Genomic DNA, 23,151 nt, shown 5'->3' with positions numbered 1-23,151 from the left:
GGGTAAACTGGTAAAATCTGTGAGGTGTTCAAGTGCACATTTCGATACAATACGTTGGACTTTGACATGAGGGTAATGACAGGTAAACGCACAGTTATTATTAAAATATGTTTCAGGGCACTCTGGGGAGGAGGGGGAATTAGAGGATATTGGGATGTTTAAACAGCAGATAGTTGTTGTTATTTTTTTTTTAAATTCAGTTTACATCGATGTTTACAGGTTTGTAGGTGTTTCATTCTTCAGGTAATCCTGACGTCACGCCGGGTTCTGTCCCAGGACGACTCCAACTATTCCCAGCGGCCACTCTCCAAGGAAGTCCCGCCCTCCGCAACTACCCATTGGATTAAAGGTGAACAGAACCCGGTTGGTTTTGTTTGATTGGCTCACAGGTTGTCAGTCGCAGTGCGACGGGAGTTTCGGGAGTTTGAGGTTAGGCGTCAGGTGAAACCTGCTCTGTGAGGAAAACGGCGCAGATTAAACGTACTTTGCGGCTTCCTTCAGCATTGCTTTTGCACTTTTTAATGAACTTGTCCAGTGTGGGAAAAGTTTAACACCGGAGACCAACAACTTTAAAAGATGAAGAGCCTCAAGTATCGATTGAAAAAGCACGAAGTTACCATCACAGTAAGTTGATAGTTTGCTTTCTCGGTTTTGCTCATTTTCCCCGTTTCCCACCACTGGAGCGGTCAGCTGTGAGTTCATGAACGGCGCTGGGACCCGACGCTGTGTTGTACCTCCGCGGGTTGCTGTCTGTAACCCTCGCCTCTCTGTCTTAGCGACCACGCTAACCGCGGTCATGTTCCCACGGTGGCTGCCCGCGCGCTCCCCTGGAAAATAGACACCCCGCCAGCACGTTCAAGCACCTGCACACACACGCGCGCGCAGGCGGAGGTCGTGGCCTGCTCGACACAGATTATTATACTGCAGATTTAGGCCAGGTTCAGATTTTTATAACCTGGCCTAAATCAGATGGAGCTGTGCTCTTGTTGTTGTGGTTGTTGTTGACAAAGCGCGCTCTGGAAGAAAGCGCCACAAATCAATACCACAAAGTGCCTGTTCTGCTGTTTTTTGTTTTTTTTGTTTTTTATCACAGGGGACATTTGTGGTCCGTAAAAAAAAAACAAAAACAAAATGCTGTCGTGCACTTTGACCCACCTTTCATTTGTGTCTTGTGAACACACTGAGAGCTTTTAAATTAGGTTTGTTTTTTGGTTGTTTAAATGCACCAGTGTGTTCTCTTTACCAGCCTACAGCTACTGAAACCATGTCCGTGAAACTTTTCTGTAGATCTGTTTAAGAAAAAGTCTGTAATCGTCTTCATGATCCCGCTTGAACAAGGATTTAGTGTGGTGGTGAACTGCTTGTTTTTCTAATATTTTGTCCATCGTATTTGGATCAACATGAATCGTAGACATATTTGGAGACTGGAGCTTGGTGTTCCCCATTCAATGCTTACATAATGTAAAAGCAGGAAAAATAATGGTGCCTGTTTTATGTTTATTTTGTTTAACAAAAGCAGTCCATTATTTTTATTAATTATTGCAGAGTAGCAGACCTTCTAACTTGAGGACCTGAGGTGGGCTTGAGTTGTTTAGCGTGAAGTATGGCATGACATAGATGACAAAGTTGAACATTAAACTTTACAATAGTCCGAGTTAATCCCTTGTTTTGTTCAACTCTATTGATTAACAACTAAAATGGAGATAATGTATTTAAAGTCTAACTGTGCAATTCCACTGTATTTGTCACAATTAGCCATCAGTGCTCCATGCCTCCAAAAGTCTATATTAGTTTGTTACAATCTGCATGACCACACAGCCGGAAATATCCATCACTTCTAGGCTTCTCCCATAATTTGAATACCCTCATCTTTGACCACAGGGTGGAATTGATTCTTCACAATCCAGCGATGACGTATGAACTTTGCTGAATAGACAGCCATCACAATTCTGCACAGTTCAGCATGCAGTGGGTGTCTGGCACTGCACTCTGTTTTCGGCTCCCAGCAATTACCATGAGAAAGGCACAAAGCCAGAGGAGCTGTGTGTGGTAAACTATCCGGCCCCCATTGAAATAAAAGAGAGAGAGAGGGAGCGAAGAGAAGCCTTTCGAGATTGAAATGGTATTGTATGTGTATTGACGGCTGTCTCACCCCCTCTGACAGAAGCAGAGACACCCTTTAAAAAAAAAAAAAGAAAAAAAAAAGCATGAAACCAAAAAAGCTTGCAGACTTTATGTTCCACTTGTTTCAAAGCACCCTGAGGAAAAGCTCGATGTGGGCTGTGTTGAGGAAACAGATGTGACATTTACACTGGGCTAAAATTCCCCTTGCATTCCTCTATGAAGGCAGAAGAGGAAATATTAGCACACCTACAGATAAAAGGTGTGTTTAAAAAAACCCAACAAAACATGGGTAATAATTTTTAAATGTTTAAGAAATCTGTTCTGCTTCAGGTAAGATCTTTGTGCTTGCACTGGTAAACAAACACATAGAAGAAGTATGTCATCACCACCTGTTGCACTTTGAAATTTGTGAAACGCAAATCAACCAGTCAATCACTCACCGAGGCATTAAGGTGAACGGTATTAAGTGCTAAACGTTTTAGATGTGTGCCTCGCTCACTGGTTCACAATGAGGTGAACTTGCTTGCTCTTTCTGGTGGCGTGACTAATTTAAGAAATACATGCACATTTTTCAAGTGGGAAAGGCAATCATGGGGGTGGGGGGTATTGAAACTGTAACTCAAGCCTGGCCAAAGAAAACAAATCCATGGCGGAAACTCCATCTTTCCCCACTCCTTTTGTAAATGTATCAGTTGTGCCCCCTGTTGTTGAAATTCAGAGAAAAAAGGTTTTGTTTTTTAACAAAGAAGCCATAAGCATCATATTTAGTGTCATTACTATTGTCTTCCACAGTTGCCTGCTTATTGGCTAATCAGGTTTTCCTGTCACGCATTACCAAGAACTTATTTCAGCTGAGGAATGCTGACTATGTTACCAAACAAAGCTGAAAACTTAGTATCCAGGTTTCAAAATGCCATGGCATTCCCTTAATACCAGCTGTAGATTAAAGACAGGATGAAGTCTGTTGGTTTGGCTCACGGTTGCAAAAGGCAAGCCTCCAGTTTCAGTTATTCTTTTGTGTAGAGGCCTATTCTTCTGTGGAGAAGCGTGATTAACTACAAGGCTTCGTACGACAAGCATTGTCATGTTTAAATGCCATGATCATGTGATGGAAAGAAGCGGCACAAGATTGTTTTTTCGGTCTGACAGTATGGGGCTGTACCTGTTCCACTCAGCTTAGCTGCTGATATTTTCTGAATGTTGAAGTTCACATGTAATCATTGTCCGTTCCTAAAAGACATTCCTTTGTGGAAAATAATATTGGGTTACAAAAAGCAGACATCAACATAAAAATAAATATAAAGCAAAAAGAAAATGTGCCTAGGAATGTCCTTAGCAAGATTCCGATCAGCATTCATCAAACATTTTAGATAACCACATACTCGGATTGCAAAAAAAAAAAGGTGATATCTGTTTGTTTCAGGAGATATCGGTGTGCTTTCAGAGCCGAGGCTACAGAGGTACGAGCAGAAAGTTATAACTCCAGCAGGGTAACCAGAGAAAAAATGATTTCCTGGTTAGATTTGAGATTTGGCTGCACTGTCGCAGTATCTGCTTGTTGTCACAGTAAACATCCATCGTGTCAGCTGGATTTTATGCGTTCAGTACAGCCCGTGAAACTGAAACCACTGAGATGCACAAATGATTTGGTTATCAGAGAAGGAGACTAAACCTGTCAGACATCAGTTTGAGTGCCTTGATGATAGAAAGTCTTTCTAATGCAGATTCATCCACGAGAGCCTTGTAAGACCAGAATGAGCAAAGCAAAACTGAGGTTTGGATTTTTTTTTTCTTGAGATATGGCTGTTAGAACCAGCTAAAATGTTCTGTGTTACTTGCCTATAGTTGTTTAATTCATTGTATTGTTGTGGCAGACACCCCTCCTGGTCAGTTCTTTTTAAAAAAATCCACAATCAAATTTAAAGACCTTCTCCTCACAAGGTTTTGAATAATTAGGCCCCATCTTATCTAAAAGATTTCGTAGTACCATATCACCCGAATAGAGCACGTCACTCTCAGAGTGCAGGCTTACTTGAAGTTCCTTGGGTATTTAAAGGTAGGATTGAAGGCAGAGCCTTCAGCTTTCAGGCCCCTCTTCTGTGGAACCAGCTCTCTCTACACCCTCTCTACTTTTCAGATCAGGCTTAAAACTTTTCTTTCTTAAAGCATAAATTTACAGCTGGATCAGGTGACCCTGAATCCTCCCGTAGTTACGCTGCAGTGATACACTGAGTATTCCTTACTCACCTTTTTCACTCTCTCTGTTTATACTGATTAGTTATTGTTAATCTCTTACACACTTCCTGCTTCACTGAGGCCTAAAGCCAGATCTGTACCTCTGTCAGATCTCCTGTGGATGGTGGCATGTTGGGGCACCTACCTGTAACCAGCAGATATACAGGATACAAGGCTGTGGTATATGAGAGGCTAAAAATCACTGCAAAATAGAGTTTCCAGGAGAAAATGCAGTGTGTAATAACAAAAAATGCAGCTTCAGTTAGTTTTCCTTGTGATATGTAGTGAAATGTGGCTGCCCTACTGTTTTGGGTAGGTATGGCATTGTTTTGCAATGTCAAACAAATCAAATCACATAAAACATGTCTGCTACTGTTGGATGATTGTCGGTTATGTTACCACTGAGCGATGACATCAGTGCTTAAAGATGCTCATCTACGTTGTCCTAAGCCGTCATTATACACCTGCACCTACATCATCGTGTCCATGATCAGAATATCATTAAAAGTCTGCTGAGTCCATCGTAACGTTTAGTGTAAGGATAAAGAGAAGGAAAGGTCAGGAAATGAAATAGTCCAAGGTCTATATGTAACATAGGTAACACAACATGTAGACATTGTAATAGATTATAAGAAGTGTGAGTGGGCTGACGTCCAGGTGAAGGACTGCGTCTTTTTCTCTAGCTTTCATTTCACTCGTAGGAAGCAAAGTATTTTGCTTGATGTTAAGAAAACTTAGACGAGTTTCGGATGTCTGTGTCTGTATCTGTATCTTGTTCAAATTCAGTCTGTTCCCTGACAGTACAATTTTTCAACACATGAAATTTTATAACTGTGTTTTGTTCTGCTCTATCGTCCATCTGTCTTCTATGACTGCTTAGTATTTTCTACATGACGTTCGTTTGAATTGTAACCTAATTGTAGCTGTCACTGTGCCTCTATTGAGGCGGCAATTTAGATTGGCCAGACTGACACTATAATTGTCGCTGAAATCAGAGGAACAGTAAAACTCAAGTTATTGTCTAAAAGTTACAACGTTCAGCTAGGCAGACTTTAAGTTCTAGCATATAATACATTATATGGTTATGTTTTTGCTTTTGCACTTGTTTTTCATCATTATAATATCACCTATAGGTCTGGGTGATTACTTGGGTTTTGGACCCAGATCACTCCGTAAGGCTCCTGACTACGGTAGCCGTAATGCTCCAACAATCCATCAAGCCGTGCGGCTTTGTAGCTTACCAAAGTTGTACTAAAACATTTTTGACAGATTTCTGCACGCCATGTACCACATAAAATCGGTTCGAGGTCAGTAAACACAACCAGAATTCATACATAAGGCACACTGTCGATTTTTGAGAAAATTAAAGGATTTTGCACCTTGTAGTGTGGAAAATATGTTATACAGAAGAATAGAATATATCGCGATATATATCGTTACCGCACATGCTTCAAGTTATACCTCCATATGGATTTTAGGCCATATCGCCCAGCCCTAGGAAAAACATAGATCCAGTTTATGACCTGGTAACTGCCCAATAAGTATGTGATTAGATTATTGTCTCATTGCTTCACTTGTGGTTTTTGGCATGTAGCTGGAGGCTGTATGTTTTGTCAGTTACAGGACTCGCGTTGAATTCTTATGACATGACTGCAACTGTAAAAATGCCTCTGGTTAGTTAGCACTAAAGGTATTTTTATCACCAATAAATTTTATGGTGGTGAGTGGCAGTCACTCTGCAGCTCGCTGTAGGTCAGTGTTCATGGTCACTGTAGTTTTTTTTTCTTTTTTTTTCTATTTTTTCTGGCAGTTTTGTTTTTGGATGGTTTTTGCAGTGTGTACGAGCCATATTTAAAACATGAAGAGGGAAGCTCAGACCTGTCAGTTTAATGACTGATCATGAAGACCTCCATTAGCCTCCTGACAGGTTGAACACTAATGAGAAGCTTCCCTTAGGCACATTTGTAGCAGCACACTGTAATGAAAGGGTATTTGCTGCTTTTCTAGTATAGCCAGCTTTGTTCTTGGGCTTTGATTATGTTAAGGATTTCAGCAGCAAGTGTGACTGAACGTGTAAAGCTCATTTATTAAATTTGTATCTGACTTTAACATTAATCTTGATGTTTAAAGGTATTTTTTCATTCACAGTGATATGAATTTGTGTCCCAACTTTTTATTGTTATATTCATAAATCCCTCTTTTAAAAAAAAACAAACAAAAACTCTCAGAGTTCAGGTTTTTGAGCTTGGGAATAAATTTAATTGTTAAGAGAAATTAGTAGTAACATAGTACTCCATATTTCCTGGCTTCCTGATCACACCCAGATTTTTTTTCTCTCTTCCCAGGGCTTGCATGTTCAATAATGGTGAAATGTAGGATCCTCCCTTACCCTTTAAGTAGTGTTATTTTACAAAATAGAGAGCGGGATTGGGAGGTGTTGTCGATGGCAAAAGTACTGTGGGCCAGAGGAGGCACATGCAGCAGGAATGTTTTGTAGGGAAGTTGAAACGACTCTGGTTTCAAAGTTGTTTTTAACAAAAGGAGGGTGTGGATGGGAGAAGGGAATGCGATGGTTCCAAACCTTTAGGCAGTGATCACTATCAGCTTCTTTAGATGTTTCTCTGCTCAGGGATAAAAATGGTGATTGTGATAAAGTCTCCCAATGAGCTCGGTGCAGATTTGACTTTCCTGCTTCTTTGTTTCGAGGCTTTGTTTGAATTTTTTTTTTTTTTTTTGGAAGGTCAGTTAGGTGATAACAAAGGTTTTGTATATTTTATCGTGTAGTTAAAGAAATCAGTGTTATGTGCTTGCTTTGCTGGACTGCAACACTGTCTATCTCACTGAGTGACAAAGGCCTCAAATACATTAAGAAAACTACAAATTTGGCTAACAAAAATAAAAATAACAATAAAATAAATTGAGAGTACGCTTTTTTTTTTTTTTTACAGCCACGCACTTTTTGTGCAGCTCAAGCCAGGGTGACTAAAGGAAAGCCTTGAGTCAACATGATGTATCAAAGAGCTGTCTTAATAAAACCCTTGTGGTTTCAAAGATGCTGTTGAAGGATTATTTGTTACCCACAGCTGCTTTTAAGTCTAGACGTTTATCTTAGTATCTTGGTACTGACCTTTTCAGAAATGGTACCGGCTAATTACTCATTAGAATTGAGCCTGTGTGAAACCAAATTTGTTCTTTTTTCCCACCTGCCTGGTGTCACATGCTGAGGTTTGTCAAGCCTGCGGTTACTGTCACTCCTTGGCGATCTCTGTAAAGATCTGCTGCTGTGTTTTTACCCTCTGCAGAGTGCATTGCGGGGCATTGAGGCAAGTGAAGTATATTCTGTCTGCAAGTGCGTGTTTTGTCTGGCTGTGCCTTGGTCTGCAAGGCAGGACAAATAAACAGAATTTATAACATGCCTGTCACTAAGCCAGGTCCAGCTTTTTAGTACATATTAGACTTTATTCACGTAGAGACAAAATGCTTGCTGAAACAGAACCCTGCTTTTCTAAACGGCTGTGTTGGAGGAAGATGAGACGTCTGTTTATTTGTACTGATAAACTATTGCCTTTGTGGGGAGCTTGTATGTTTTACAGCCTCCTAAACCCCCAGGAATTTCTTTCTACCCACTGAGCGTTCTTAAACTACCTACTTATGAAGCTCCTTTAGCAAGTTTAGGCTGCAACTTGGAGACACCCAGCAGGCGTTCTTAACCTCTGCTGGAGGGGCGAGATTTGATTAAAATCCTCTTTTCCACCCTGCTTAATTTTCACAGTGTGTGTGGTGTTTACTTTTTGGGGTTCAGTTCGTATGGACTGAGTGTTTCATTTGAGCTAATCCTTGGTCAGACTGTAAGGCTGTTTAAATCTCATGACGAGCGCCTGTCTGACTAAATGCCGTGTATGCTTGCCTGTTAGATAGCAGGCTTTGCTTCATTATGAAGCTCTCATACCAGTAATAGGGACCTAGTGTTTTGTTTTTAATTTTCCATTTCCCTATAACTGTGCGCAGTTGGAATAGTGCTGTGCTGGGTAATTTATTCAGACATGCTGCCTCTTAGTATTATTTTATGAGGAATATTTATGTACCAGTGCACAAGACAATAAAGCCCCGTCTTATCCCCCTATTAACAGTAATAGTAATTGACTGCGTTGACCAAAGGAGACAAACTGTGAAACAGACTCATCGCATGTTTGCTTTAGGCTGGATGTTGTATCGGCTGTATAGTCAGTGGCAACACAGTGATCTGTTGTTTCAGGATTAACGTCTGGCTCCATAAGAGCGGCCGTGAGGTCATCCCAGCAGTGTTACCCGTCGGCGTTCCCATGCTGTGCTCCCTCCCACTGCTTACATGGAGCAGAGAGCTCACCCTGTATTGCATCAACCAGGGAACATAAATTTGTTTCTGGTGGTTAAGTGCATGTGTGTTTTTGTTGTTTTTGTACCATGTTTGTCATGTATGAGCTTTGCATTCAGTCAGTTTGTTTATGTGTAACATGAACTGTGAGTGTGTGTCAGGGCAGTGATGGGGAGGTTGGCATGTGAGAAGGGGCTTAGTTTATTGACTGACTTTGGGTGGGCTTCAGCTGACGTCAGAATGTACGTACACACACACACAGTCAGTCAATCAGTCATGCTGAGCAACAGAGGGACAAAGATTCTGCTGATGAAGGACAAACTGCTGTTCAGCAGCAGGGACTAAGCCCTATCAAGCTGTGCTCTCTCTGTTTGTATGTTTCTGTCTGTCTGCAGATTAGATACGTGCCTCTGCCGTATGAAAAATGTGGAGTCACTAACATAGTTGGACGGTTTTGTTACTTTTTAAAAAAATCACTGTTCCCTTTGTCGTCACCAACAAACAAGATAGTGAGAGAAACAAAGCGGTGCAGCCAATTAGTGCCTTTCGCTTCAACACCACTGCTGTGTTCAGCTACAGGTGGTCACTGGAGATCTAGACAAGTCTGCTTTTTATGACATTATACAGTCATTTTATTATTTTTAAAATTAAACAAATGCTTTGTTAAGATGTGTGAAGTTCATTCACCAAGCAGTATGTATTATTTGTGCAATAGCCACTAAAAGGTTATAGACTAGATGGAATACCTGCTTGGACTGGGCGATATATCGAGGTTTTTTTTTTTTTTTAAAATATCAATATATTTTTATAGGAGATATAAGATGTGACAATATAGTTTATATCGATATAGTATATGTTACGTTATAATTATACTTGTGGAGCCACAAGTTTGCCTCTCGTTTGTCCACTTTTGTCTCTATGCAGCGTTACTGGGCCTCGCCTCTCCTTCACTGAACACAACTCCCCCTCCCCCATAGTTTCACCTGCAGGCAACGACAAGATGGACACGGCAAATCTCCTCTAACGAGTTACCGTGGATCGCCCCGTGCGTGGGGCTGGATGGCGTCAACGTGTTAGCGAGCTAACCAAGCTAACGAGCTAACCGCGCTAACGGCTTACTCAATTTATTTAAGTAACTTCTTCATGTACGTCTACGCTGTATGTTAATAAAAGTGCCTGTGTGACATCTGGGACACAGCTTTGACTAAGCTAACTCTCTTTTTGTTCTTACCTTATGACTTTAGAAAAATATATCGAGATATATATCATATATCGCCATCTAGCTAAAAAATATCGAGATATGAATTTTGGGTCATATCGCCCAGCCCTAATACCTGCCACACAGAGCATGCTGTCTTTTGCTGTATATCTCTTTATGGTGGCGTGTTTTAGTGCGTGTTGATGGAAACCCGGTGCAGCAGAGTTAACTGATGCTCTATTTGTGGCGTGAATGTGCATCTCCTGTGTTTTGAGATGTGGAAATAGACTTTTCTTGGAAGAAGGTGGTCATAGGAAAGAATATGTGAGCATTGGACAATGTCAGAGGGGCAAGCCAGTGCCTGCTTTGTAACAGGCATGAGTCAGGTGTTCTCCAGAATTTCATTTTTTTCTGATAGTTTCAGTCATTGTAGTAATTGTTAAATTATTGTTTATTGGATATTATTTTGTTACGTACATTTATGTTACTGTTTTTGTTTGTCAGAGGTCTTTAGGTGTAAGACTAGGGAGATTTTATGAAGTATGTTTACTGATGTTTTGGTGTGTTGCATGATGATAATAATATATATGGAAAATTAGTAAGCTCGTATTTACAGTAAATACACCACATGTAAGTGCATTTCAGTTGTAGTATTTCAAGTTTTACACCAAAGTTTGTGTGTGTTCATGTGAGAGTGAGTGACTGCGGGAGTGAGAGAGAGAGAGAACCGACCAAACAAGTGTCAACATAGTATTTCTGCCCAAGTACCAGCATGCCCAAAGCGTTTCTTGCTTAACCACATACCGCCATTAGAGACCAAAGAATCCTGTGGTTTTTACTCTGCTATTCTACACATACAGCTACACAAACGATGGAGTGGAGTAGGATCGCGTTAACAGTCCATTAAAATTTTGGATTAAATCCACCAAAGTCAACTTAATGAGCTTAAGTGGGATTTATATTATTAACATATAGGTAGTACAGTGTAAAGATTTCAAATATGACACATTTGACCTCTGACCTCTCAGGTCATTAGATTGATCTGAAGGTGATAATAAGTGTTAATAATGATGTATAGAGCGATTTAAAGCAATGTTTCTTACTGCCATTGTTGCGCTTTTGCCATACAAGGAATTGTATATGGGGATTTTAAATATCAGATATTTGAGATATTATTTTATTATGACTTTGTTATGTACATTAGAGTACCAAATTATTACAATTTAAATACATAAAAATTTGAATATCATAACATTTTTATTGACCCATCTACTAAAGTCATATAAATATAAAAGAATAAAATAATAATTGTACTTAAATCATTTCAAGTATATCAGAATGGGTTTATACAAGGCAAATAACAAAAGCCTGCTCTTTGTACTTGTTTTTACTGAACTGCAAATGTTTTAAAGTACATGTAGAAATACTCATTTTTTTGTTATTTGGTATGTACAAAATCTCTTAAAATGAAATACTACCCAGAGAATGAGCTTCCTCGTGGAGGTTTGTGCTCTTGGGGTGCTGCTTGTTCATAATGCTTCCTTCAGCAAAATAACACTAACCTGCTGCTGTCCCACAGATCCTCCTGTGTTTTTCCTTCAGGGGCTGAAAATGTAAATTTTAGGAACATTTTTAAAATGTTCCTAAAATTGACCTCTTTATGGAAGTCAAAAGTTAAGTTTTTAATTTGCTGTAGTGTTTCTGCATTAGTGACCCAAATATTCCCTCGCTAGCAGCCCACCTCACTGGTACTGCAGTGAGGTGGGCTGCATCCTTTCTTTTTCTTGCATGGAGCTGCAGAGTTGTGGTGGCATATTGTCAGTGGCAAGTGGCAGTGACTTTCTTATAGAACGTGGCTTACTGGTTTGTCATTAGACTGCCTTTCCAGGTGAGTTGGCAGGGGCAAGGGCCACTGGGTTTAGGGAATGAGGAAGGTGATCCCGAGCCTGGCAGCAGGTCACAGAAGTTGAGGGAAAATAGCTGGGAAACGTTTTGTCCTCTGGGTCAAGTGTCATCTAAAATGGTTTGACCTAATAATTGGGTTGACTAGTCTCCATTTTGGGCAGCACAAGTAAGAATATCTTTGGAGGATCACCAGGAAACTCCCAGAAAGCCACTTTACTGTATGGGCTTTATTTTAGTTCCCACAGGGTTAAGCTTTACGTGAGTGTCTTAAACCTTCACACTTTATGCAGATTTACAACTCACCTTACTGCACGCTAACAGATATTCAGAGCTTCACACATTTTTGTATCCTGATCTGTTTCAACAGTCACTGCAGAGTTGGCACCATGTTTCATTTTTTGTGTGTCATAGTGCAAAGCCTGCATTCTTATGCATTATTCTTGTGCTTAATTTAAGTCAATATTTCCTTTTACTTTCTGTTGTTTCTTGAGCACTGAATGTTCAATAGATTCACAACTGCTGAGAACAATAACCCATGACAGTGATCTTATATAAGCACCTGGCACTGGCTGCGTGATGGAAGTTTGTACTAATGTTTGCTAGAATTTTCTCATACATACTTGTATCCGTAATACATTTTCTGTTATTTGCAGAAATACTTGTAAGATACAATTGCTTTGAATTCTCTTTAGCTTACCATTGTGTTATTAATGCTTTTGATGCTGATCACCTATCCTCTTGGTCAGAGCATGCAGATATACATTGACTTGTTATTCTTCTGCTCACCACCAGAGGGCGTTTCTGTCTGTTCTTATGCATCCAGCCCTGGACGAATGACTCTGTGCTTAGCAGCTATCCAGACATGCTTCATATACATTCCGACAACCAGTGCCTCGTTTTCTCCAGACACCTGGCTTGAACCATCAGTGTCGGCCCAAATGCACGAGGGGCTTTTACTGTGAAGCATCAGCTTACCTGTTCCAAAATGACAGATTGACTGCAAGCATGCTGCATCTTGTCACTTTCACACCTCCACCCCACTCCTGTCCTTGTGTGTTTGGCTCACATACTCCCAGTCTTTCTCTCCTGCACCCTTTCTGTTTCTGGCCCTCAGGGGTTTCAGTTACACCCTACATGCTCAGACAGTTGCACAGCTCACCGCGTTACGCACAGGTCTGTGGTCACAGATTAAAGGGATGTGTGCGATGGTATGGGCGCTGGTGTAAAAACACTCCCGCCTCAAACTGCAATGCTAGAAAAGGTATGCCGGAGAGCTGCATCTATTCATCAGTAACAGAGAAGGTTATTATAAAGTGTCCCACTGAGTTACTAACAGGATTTCCCATCTTTCCTTCATGTTCACCTGACTGTTCATGAAAACTGCTCCGTGTTCCTGCATTGTTTGTTTACGTGCCACTTCGAGAGATTTTTGTGGCACAGTTTCTGATATTTAAGCTCTTGAGGGTCTCGTTTACACTGACCCAGCTAGAGTTTTGGCTTTTTAACTGCCACAGCATATCGCACCAATAAATCAAATTGTCATTGAGATATTCACAAAGCATGCAGCTATTTTAATGCCACAAACAGGTATCTCTAGGGATAAATGATAAAAATAGTAGCAGAAGATTGGTGTCCTCTTTGGACATGTTGCTAAACCAAAAGTACAGATTTTATGTTAGTCATACAATATATTGCTTTTTCAGGAAGCTCTAGTTAGTTTGAACACGTGTCATTTAGTTACTGTAACGTGTGTTTATCTTAAATATCAAAGAAATGCAGCAGTGCATCATTTTCTCAGTTTTGCTATGTAAAGCAAAATTCAAAGCATGCTCTAGTGGTTGTTGTCCGATTGATTGGACCAGTACGCACCATTTAGCCTATGTTATTCTTACTTGTTTATTCTCTATGAGGTTGCAGGGGCTTGTAAGGTCCTCTTAAGGTTTCAAACAAAAATGCACAGCTCACACACAGCACTGCAAATATGCTGCCAGTTGCCGGTGGATGTTGTTGAACTGATGGTGGCTGGTTAAAAACTTAAAGTGTGTCAAGAAAATATCCCCCACTCCACCATCACCAACTGTTTATACAAAGCTGGATGGATTTGTGCTTTTTTGTCGTTTACTCCAAATTCTGACTGCACCATCCAAATGCTGTGGCAGACCTCGAGGCTCATCAGACCATGCAACAGTTTTCCAGTCTGCTTTTGCCCAATTATTAGTGAGTTTGTGCAAATTGTAGCCTCAGTTTTTGTTCTTAGCTGACAAGTAATCCAGTGTGGTCTTCTGCTGCTGTAGACTACCTGCTTCAATGTTTGGTGTGTGTTAGGGGTGAGCAGTATAATCTTATAATTATATCACGATATATCAAGAAAATTTGTGAACACAATATTTCTGATGATAAAGGGAAAAAACCCCAGAACATTTTGTTGATGTTCTGCAGGCAGCAGCATTCAGAAGTATACGTTAATGAACAGGATTTTTCAACTGAGCTACTGTCACTGATGATATACTTCCTAGATTGAAATGTGACTCTATTGAAACAAGGTTCAAGCAGTACAGCAGCAGAGCAAGAATAAGTCAAATATAAGCACAAAGGTAGCCTATGTAGTGTTTTCCTTGGAAATTGTATGTGAAAATAATTCCCAACACTTCAGTTTAACAAGACCTAAAGTAGCACAACCTTGTACCTCATCAGGATATGCTCAAGAATGTCATATAGTAAAGCTAAAAAACTACCTGGGATGTTGTATCTTGCCCAGTGGAGTCATTTGGGCTGCACATCTACGGCTGCTAGCACCTCTTCATTCACAGTTTGTACTCAGCAGTGTGTCTTTTCCACCTTTAGCTGGAGCTGTTTTCTTGTATATTTTGCAAAAGTTGCACTTTGTTGGAGGTTTTATAAGAAACTTCATATATAGGTACTAGATCATCATTGGAGGTTGACACGCAGCTCTTATGCTATGACATGCCTGGGCTAGTCTCACTGTTACACACAGTAGGGAACATAAATGAATGATATCACAACTTGACATTTTTATATCACATAAAAATGCATACAGTATTGTCACAGAGGGTATGATACAGCGCAGTCTCTTCTGCATACCTCGGTGGTTATTTGAGTTACTGTTGCCTTTCTATTAACTTGAAGGAGTCTGGCCTTTCTCCTCTGACCTCTGGCATCAGCAAGGCATTTTCCTGCAGAAAACTGTGGCTTGCTGAATATTTTCTCTTCTTCAGACCATTCTCTGTAAACCCTAGAGATGGCTGTGTGGGAAAATCCCAGTAGATCAGCAATTTCTGAAAAATCCTCTGGCAAAAACAACCATGCCATTTTCAGAGTCACTTAAACCATCTGCTCTATTCTGATGCTCTTTATGACCTTAAGTTAGTCATCTTGACCATCTCTGTATGCCTAGATGCACTGAGTTTGATTGGCTGATTTAGATATTTGCATTAATGCAGAGTTGAACAGGTTTATGTAACAAAGCAGCCAGTGAGTGTGTATGTCTCTAAACTCTTACTCGTGTCCTCTTTAAGCTACATTTCGACTGCATTATTATATCTTATTCTGAAGCCTCAGTTTAGCTTCAGATGAATTTTGGAACATTTCTCCATTTGAGCTCACATGAACCCCTGCGAGGAAGATCAATGCATCCATTGAGTTCACCCATGTGCTGCATTACACGTCTGACTTCTGAAGACTTCTGAAAATCTGAAGCTTGAGATAAAGCTCTAAATGGGGAAAAGGTTCTGCCTGTATTTACAGAGACACATTTCCTATAAATTGTCAAAGGGTTATATTTCATGGCTTAATGTCTGTGTCTTCGCAGATGACTTTTATAATCAAGAGGATCCCCGTAGTGGATATCATAAAACTAGATCTGTAACTGCAGTTTGACGTTGGACACAACTATCACTTACCATATTGGCGTAAAGCTTTATGTTGTGATCCTGACTTCAGTCTCTTATCAGATGACCGCTTAGATATTTCTTGCTGGTGATTTCATCTGTGAAGATATTGGAGACCTATTAGTCTCGCCAGCAGCTGAGAGAGGCAGGAAACCGAGGTGTTTGAGAAGTGACGGAACATCTGAGCTGAAGATGGCGAGAGTCTCTAAGTGACATATTACCAGGCAGCCAGAATAATTTGTGCAGACAGGTAGAACAGCCTAACCTGTCTGATCCAGTGTCAGGTGACGTCTTGTCCTCTGGGTCACTGTGTTAAAATAGAAGCTTTAGCAGAATATTGAGTCAGTAACGTCTTGTATGCAGGTTTAATACAGACACTGTAAAGCTGGCTGCTCCATGCCTATTAAGGTTTTCTGTTCAGGACTAATTAAAAAAATTTACAGAGATTTTTTATTTATTTATTTATTTTTTTTAAACTTCTGTGTACATCTCTTGAAGTCTCACCGTGGCTCCAGTTACAGCAATGCTAATGAGCCCTGCCTTTGTGGAGATTACAGTACCACAAGTGTTCAAGTCATGTGTGTGGATGGGCTTTTTAATAGTGTAGATATTCAGCCCAGCAGATAAACATGACCACTTTTTCACTAAATGACATGGCTTTGGGTACCAATTAGGAATACATTTATTCAATATTTGGATAAATGGGATATTGGGATATTGGTCCGATCCAAAACGATCCAAAAGCTGGACTTTTTTTACAGTCAGCCTATGGCAGTTGCATCCAGTCTGTTTCCTATAATACAGGAGTTAACTGTGATAAATGTACCCGCCTCGCATGAGCCAAGGTGTGAAAAAGGTTGTGGGTCATTATCAGCAGAGGTTTCAGGTGAAACAATAAGACAAGGTCTCACCCTGTGTTAAGGCCCCTGGGATGGGATCTCAAGCTCAAAGAATCTATAGATAAACCTCAATCTGCTGCTTTATGTAGTAGATTCAAAGAACCACTACTGTCAGGATTTACAAAAGAGGTGCGGGGAAAATGTAATCATGTAAAGCAGCGGTCCCCAACCCCTGGGCTACGAGAGTTGAGGCTGTGAAATTTATTGTTATCAGGGTTTATGTTATTTTTTATTTTTTATTTTTTTAATCGTTTTTATCATTAACTCTGTTTCCCTGGGTCTTTTCCAGTGTGTTATTAATAAATCTTCTTTTTTTGGTATCGGTACTGGTTTTATTTTGTTGTATTTATCCGCGACACCTTAAAGGCCGGTCCGTGAAAATATTGTTGGACATAAATCGGTCCGTGGCGCAAAAAAAGTTGGGGACCGCTGATGTAAAGCCATGGACTCAGTTATTTCTGCAGCTGGTCTTACTGCATATTTATTTGTAGGAGTTTCCCCTTCAAAACATCAAACTTTAAGGAGGAGAGTATTTAAAGGATACAACTGTTTATTATTTAGTACTGAAGAAAAAGGTCCTAACTCTTTTCCACAAAACTGTGATTAAGCAATTTGAAATGAATCACAGATGTCATTCAAGCTGCTCCTCTGATGTCAGATTAGTCATGCGGTCATCCAAACAGTTTGTTTGCAACCCGTTAATTTCAATAAATGTCAAGTAAATGCCAGGTCATTTAAAAGATGACCTAGCATTCAGGCCAGGTGCAGTGTCATGGAAAAGCAGAGGTGTTTCCAGAACACGCAGTTCTTTGTGGGTATATTGTTTTATCTCACTGGCAAAAGCAATGGATTAGTCCTGGAGGGAAACTCCCACGTGAAGCTTTTATCCTCAAGAAAATAACTGGTGATTTTCTGACTATCGGTAATTTAGTTGGATGACTCTGCTGCATTTACTTCAAACAGTGCTCAGACTGTTATAAACAAAAGTGCGATATCTCTAAATTAGCCAAAACATTACTTTTTTTGTTCTGTTAAAGTATAGGGAGTATTTCCCCTGATCCTGGTAAATATGTGTCAGCAATGTACAATTTGAGATGTGAAAGTAAAACAGGAAGATACATTGACATCATGTTGGCGTCATTACATGTAACTAGATATTGTCATCTGTTGCAATCATCATAATTCCAGCTCGTAAAGGAAACTCATTCACGTTTAAAACCTTTGACTGCTCAAGAAAGTGGGAATCATATCTGGAAAACTTTTCTTAGTTTCCTGTTTGCTGTTCTGTTCAGTTTGCAGATAGTTTAAGTCACATATGTTACGACAGCAAGCACAGATGATCTATTTCTCTTCACAACATCAAGTTATTATATGTCGATCAGCTCCCCTTGAAAGACAGGGACTACTGCGGTGGCACCTCTTGCTTGCTAACAGCCCTAATATTAACTAGTACATAAACAGATTCCCAAACAAATACACACAGCAGCAAAGCAGTGTGAGATATTTACGTAACCGACGTATGCGATGGCTAGGTGCCATTTTGGCGGCTTTGTCTCCATGCGAGGGCGAGCAGCTTTCGTAAGTTGACACCTACTCCTTATGATACAACATGTCATGCGGAGGAGGCCTTTCTGCATGTTTGTGGATATCAGTGTTGCTCTGTTAACGCCAGTCTGGCAGCGGGCAGTAACATGAGGAGCTGATGTAGTGTGTAAATTAAACGGGTCTCCTTGTATCCTGTCTTCCTCACCATAGATTGATGTCTGTGTGTCCCCCTTTTTTTTAAAAAACTTATTTTTTTCCGTGATGTTTTACTCAGTAAGTTTAAAGTTGTGCTTTTAAAGTGTATCAGTGAAAGCGTGGAGGCAATATAGATGCAGGTTTTGGAGGGGTTGCAGTCACAGACGGTTGTAAAAAGGCTGTCGTCTAACCCTGCTGCCGCACTGCAAGGATCACGGGGCTTTGGAGCCACACCACCCCGTTTAGATGGATGGGTTAACAGCAGCTTTTGGCCCCGTAGTATTCTTTGAGGGTCAGTGCCAAGACCACTTCAAAATGTGCAAACCATAATCCCCCTCTGACATTAATATTTTCAGATGGGAGGCAAGCAGAGAGCACTGTGTGTGTGTGTGTGTGTGTGTGTGTGTGTGTGTGGGGGGGGTGTCGATGTAAGCACGGTCTTTTTGGCTGGCCTTGTCGCATGCTGGCAGTGCTGATGGACATTAAAGCCATTACTCATGCTGGAGGCATGTCCAGAATGTATTCTTAGCCACTGTCTTCCTATCAGTCACTACAGAAAGGTTGGAGGGTCAAAAAATAAAGAGGTAACCAGTCTGCAGGGCTGTCTGCACCGCTGCTGTTTACCAGGGAGGGGGTGATATTTTAAACCTGTGAGAGTTCACATATTTACCCCACTGAGCCTGACTGACCTTGCCATTTGGTGGGGTGAAGAAGCTGGAGACCACTGATAGAGAAGAGAAGAGGCAGCGAGAGAAACCCTTCATTACTACTCGACAAGAAAGAGCGTTGAGTTTGTTTTTTCAGACAGAAAACAGCAGGAAGAGTACCAGAAGAAAGGGAGACTGAGTTGAGGAAAAGAGGCGACAGCACTTGAGGGAGGTGAACGGTAGCCAGGCTGAGCTGACTTTCCCCACCAGAGGAGGAGTTGCAGTTGCCGGCCAGGGCAGGTCCCAGGGCTGGCAGGGCTGGCCCTACTGCTTCTCCACCTCTGTTCTTTTCTCCTCAATCACTCCTCCTTCTCCTCCCTTTAACGATCAACTAAACTGCTGTGCAGTGATGAACTTGCCGGAAGCGCTCATGAGCAACAGAGGAATGCTTAGAAAAATCTTGCGAAATGAACTTTTTTGCCGCAAGTGAGAAAGATTCCTGAGGTTAAACCTCCCATAAGAGGACCTCCTCTGCGTTACAGACTCTCACCCTTCTGTCTTCTCATCCTTTCTTTTTTGTTGTTGCACTCACTGGTTGAGTGCACTGAGAGACTGAGGGGATTTTTGTACCGTTTTTCTCTAGTTTTGCTTTTGTAAACCAGAAAAGTGGCAACCTTTTCAGTAGCACGGTGCAAGGACCAGCTCCACTCACCCAGGATGAGCCGCTGGCTGAAATGCACCTCCGTGCACTTTGTAGGTATTCATTGCCAATAATTTTACCTTGTCACCACCGTTATTGGAGCTCTGGTTTCATGAACAGTGTGAATGTAGCCGAAAGCTGTGCTTTACAGAAGCAGCAGTGCAGTGGCAGAACTCTTAGATCAGCTCTCTGTGTACACATCGCCTGTTTTGAATCTTGGTTATGATTAAAATTTGCGTTTGCTTGTTTTTGCTTTGTCTTTATTTTGACTTTCAGTGTAAAGAGCCACATTCTTATCAGGAGGTTTAAGAGTACTCTGTTTCCTTGCTTTGTAGCAACAACTCATGAAGCGTTTCAAATTCCTGGCACATTAAGGTCTATTCTTGTCTGTTATTATAGCAGAAAAGGAAAAATGACTCAGAAATGGACTTTGTTCTATGTGTGTTTGTGCCCGGCTTGCGTTTGGTAGTCAGCTAAAACTCCTGGGGACCAAATTATAGCTATTACTCTCAGCTGTTAAACTAAGTACAGCCTTGGTGAAATGCATAACTGTTTGGTTAGAAATGTCTGATAGTTTGCTATCATCATTGACAGAACACAGACTGGAACAAGTATGATGATCGGCTGATGAAGGCAGTGGAGCGTGGCGAGGTGGACAAGGTGTCTGCTGTTCTCAACAAGAAGGGCATCATCCCCACTAAGCTTGACGTGGAAGGACGCTCTGCGTAAGTAAACACAGGCGCATGCATCTTATGCAGACACACATGCATCTTATGCAGACACACATGCATCTTATGCAGACACACATGCATCCATGTGCAGTATGTCGACATGTATAGTCAGAGCTTTGAGCTTCAGCAGCGCACACTCGTACCACACGAAGTGTCAAGTAGTCGTACAGTGAGATGACAGTGTACAGATCAGAAATCACTGAAACGTTTGTGTTTGTTTGAGTCCAGCATGGATTGTCAAAGATTTGTAAATCTAAAACCAGCAACAGCAATTCCAAACATTGTGGTGATCTCCCCACCGCGTGACATTCCTGACCTTTTTTTCCAGATAAAGCTTCCCTAAGATTCCTTCACAATTAGGTCACTCTCGCTCCAGAACGTCTTAAATAAGCACCACGTTACCCCTGCATGAACCTCCACAAATATAAACACAACAAAATGAAACCGAGTGCAGTACATGATTCTGTCTCCATTTTTTATATCCAGAAATTTCCCTTTTAGTTTCCCTTTGACCGGAGGTCAGTGTGGGAGCTGGTGTAAAGAATGTCTGTGGACACGAGGCTTGACCACATTGGCTGGAGGCAGTTTATGTAGTCCCTACAGGAAATGACTCTCTGCAAATTAAGATTAGATGGTGATGCTTGCAACACCAAGTAATACATTTAGGCCCTGCTGCAGGCCATTACCACGATTTCTTGACATCTTGGAGGAGGAGCATGTTTTAAGTGAGAACCTGAGGTGTTCAGAGGTTGTTGTGTTTTTTCTACTAACTCGATATGCACCCTGCAGTGTTAACAGGGCAGTAAGAAATAGAAGGAAAATAGGTCAGTCTGAAATGTGTATGAGGAATTCTCTGATGTTGCATCTCAGCCATCCAAAACCACAGATATGAACACCTCTCCCAGACAGACCTTTAATGTAGTGCTATTATTAAAAATGGTTCAGCCTTGAAAAACAATACATTGACCTGTTTAAAAAAAAAAATGAGGTGCTCTGTTTTCTTCCTAAATTTAAACAGATTCTGACACCAGTTTTTCGGGCGGGCAGGTGCCCTCGGTTTAATCCTAGATATATGAATGAGTCACTCGTCTCTGGCCCGTGCTGCACGTTTATTTTGACAAAGCCTTTGTTAAACCATAAAACTCTGGAGTTCCAGATCCCAGACTGCAAAGGTGCAGAGTATTTTCAGCAGTGTGTGAAATTCTCTTGTGGCACCACCGCATAGACCGATGTGCACATGCATGCGAATAAACACAATTATACACGCATCCTGATAAATGCCTGGTCTCATAATAAGGTGCTAGAATTTGTCAGAACTAAATCCAGAACCACAGCCTGCAGAGGTTGTTGTTTCCAAACACAGTCATGCTTATCATTCGCTGTTCCCCTGTGGATCAGAACCGGTTAACTGTAAAATGAATGAATATTCGAGGGGGGGCCGGAAGAGGTCACGCTTTTGCCACGTCTAACCAAAACAAAAGTGAACCGCAACTCAGCGAGGCCACTTATAGTTCACTGGGCCACACACACACAGACACGGAACATGTGCATATGGTATTCTGGCCTTTGCAAAAGCCCACAAAGGAATGTTGAATGGTGATTCCTTATAATCATGGACCTCTGAGGGGAAACTAATTACAAGCTGTTACCCCCAATATATCATTTGGTGTTCCCTGGATTAGCCTCGTTGTGTAGAGCTAATGAATTCAGCCCTAAGTGTTTCTATCGCACCTTCCAGCTGAGTAAACAGTTTGCATCTCTGCTGTGGCTTTAGCTGGATCTCAGCGCGGTAAGCCCACCCATCACTAACGCTCATTCTGTGCAGACAAGGGCCTAGCAGCAAAAGTAGTTCTCATGACAGCATGAGCATACCACTAAAGACAGTCAGTCAGCTAAACCTCCAGCACAATCCTGTCACTGAGTGAATAGCTAATTTTGTGCTCAAGTGCTTTTGGGGGGTGCTTTTTTGTTTTTAATCTAACTATTGTAAGATCTGAGTTTTGTGTGTGTGTGATCTTGACTTGATGATAGATTTACAGGAAGTAACACTGAGCAGTCGCTGCCATTCTCTTTGTTATATATCAAATGTATTGCAATGTTCTCCTTCTCCGTTTTTAACACTACCAGGCAACGATGTTGACCTTCTCATTTTGATACGATGGATGTTGTGACTTACCACTGGCATTAGAGGACTTTCTTAAAACTAAGCGCAGCAGTGATTGACAGAGCTTTACAGAAACGAGTAGAGCAGCATGTTTTTGTGCACACATACCAATATTCACTTTCAGATAAGAGGGAGCTAAATGTAAGATATGAACATAGACTGTTGTATCCTCAGAGACGCACATTGTCACACATGGTTCATACTAGGGTTTGATAGAAAACAGAAACAAGTGGACTCTTTTAAAAATAGCAGCCATATCCAGTAGACTGACAACCTGAAAGCTCCCCAAGGAGCAGATGTGAAAATGTAATGTGCTCTGTTAAAGCCAGAGCCATTAGTCTCAAAAAATCTTGTCTAACCATTTCACTGAGGTCTTCATGTATTTATAGCATCAGTTCTTTGTGTTTGTTGAATATCAGACTTTATTTAAGATGGATTTTTTGGTATTTTTGCCTTATTTTATTATTGTAGAGACAGGAAACAGGAAATGTCAGATTTTCAAGCTTGACCATTTTGGCTTTGAGTTATATTTGCTGTCAAGACAGT

The 23,151-nt window shown here is 41.0% G+C and overlaps 1 protein-coding gene across 3 annotated transcripts in view; it reads left to right on the top strand.

Annotated features, from left to right (window-relative positions):
* The first annotated feature begins 374 nt into the window (after window positions 1-374).
* The window catches only part of uacab (uveal autoantigen with coiled-coil domains and ankyrin repeats b), a 39,037-nt gene continuing 16,260 nt past the window's right edge, over window positions 375-23,151 (top strand). The window contains exons 1-2 of one of the 3 annotated variants that reach the window (XM_085156217.1): window positions 375-624; window positions 20,305-20,435. In XM_085156217.1, coding sequence (XP_085012343.1) covers window positions 577-624; window positions 20,305-20,435 — 179 coding nt within the window. In that variant the 5' untranslated portion in view covers window positions 375-576. Of the gene's footprint in view, window positions 625-11,608; window positions 19,768-20,304; window positions 20,436-23,151 lie in introns of those variants that run through there. The other 2 variants (XM_085156226.1, XM_085156235.1) reach the window with 2 other exon arrangements.

This window comes from Neolamprologus multifasciatus, chromosome 1 (assembly GCF_963576455.1).
Source record: "Neolamprologus multifasciatus chromosome 1, fNeoMul1.2, whole genome shotgun sequence".
NCBI lineage: Eukaryota > Metazoa > Chordata > Actinopteri > Cichliformes > Cichlidae > Neolamprologus > Neolamprologus multifasciatus.
This window is presented reverse-complemented; position numbering and strand designations above follow the sequence as displayed.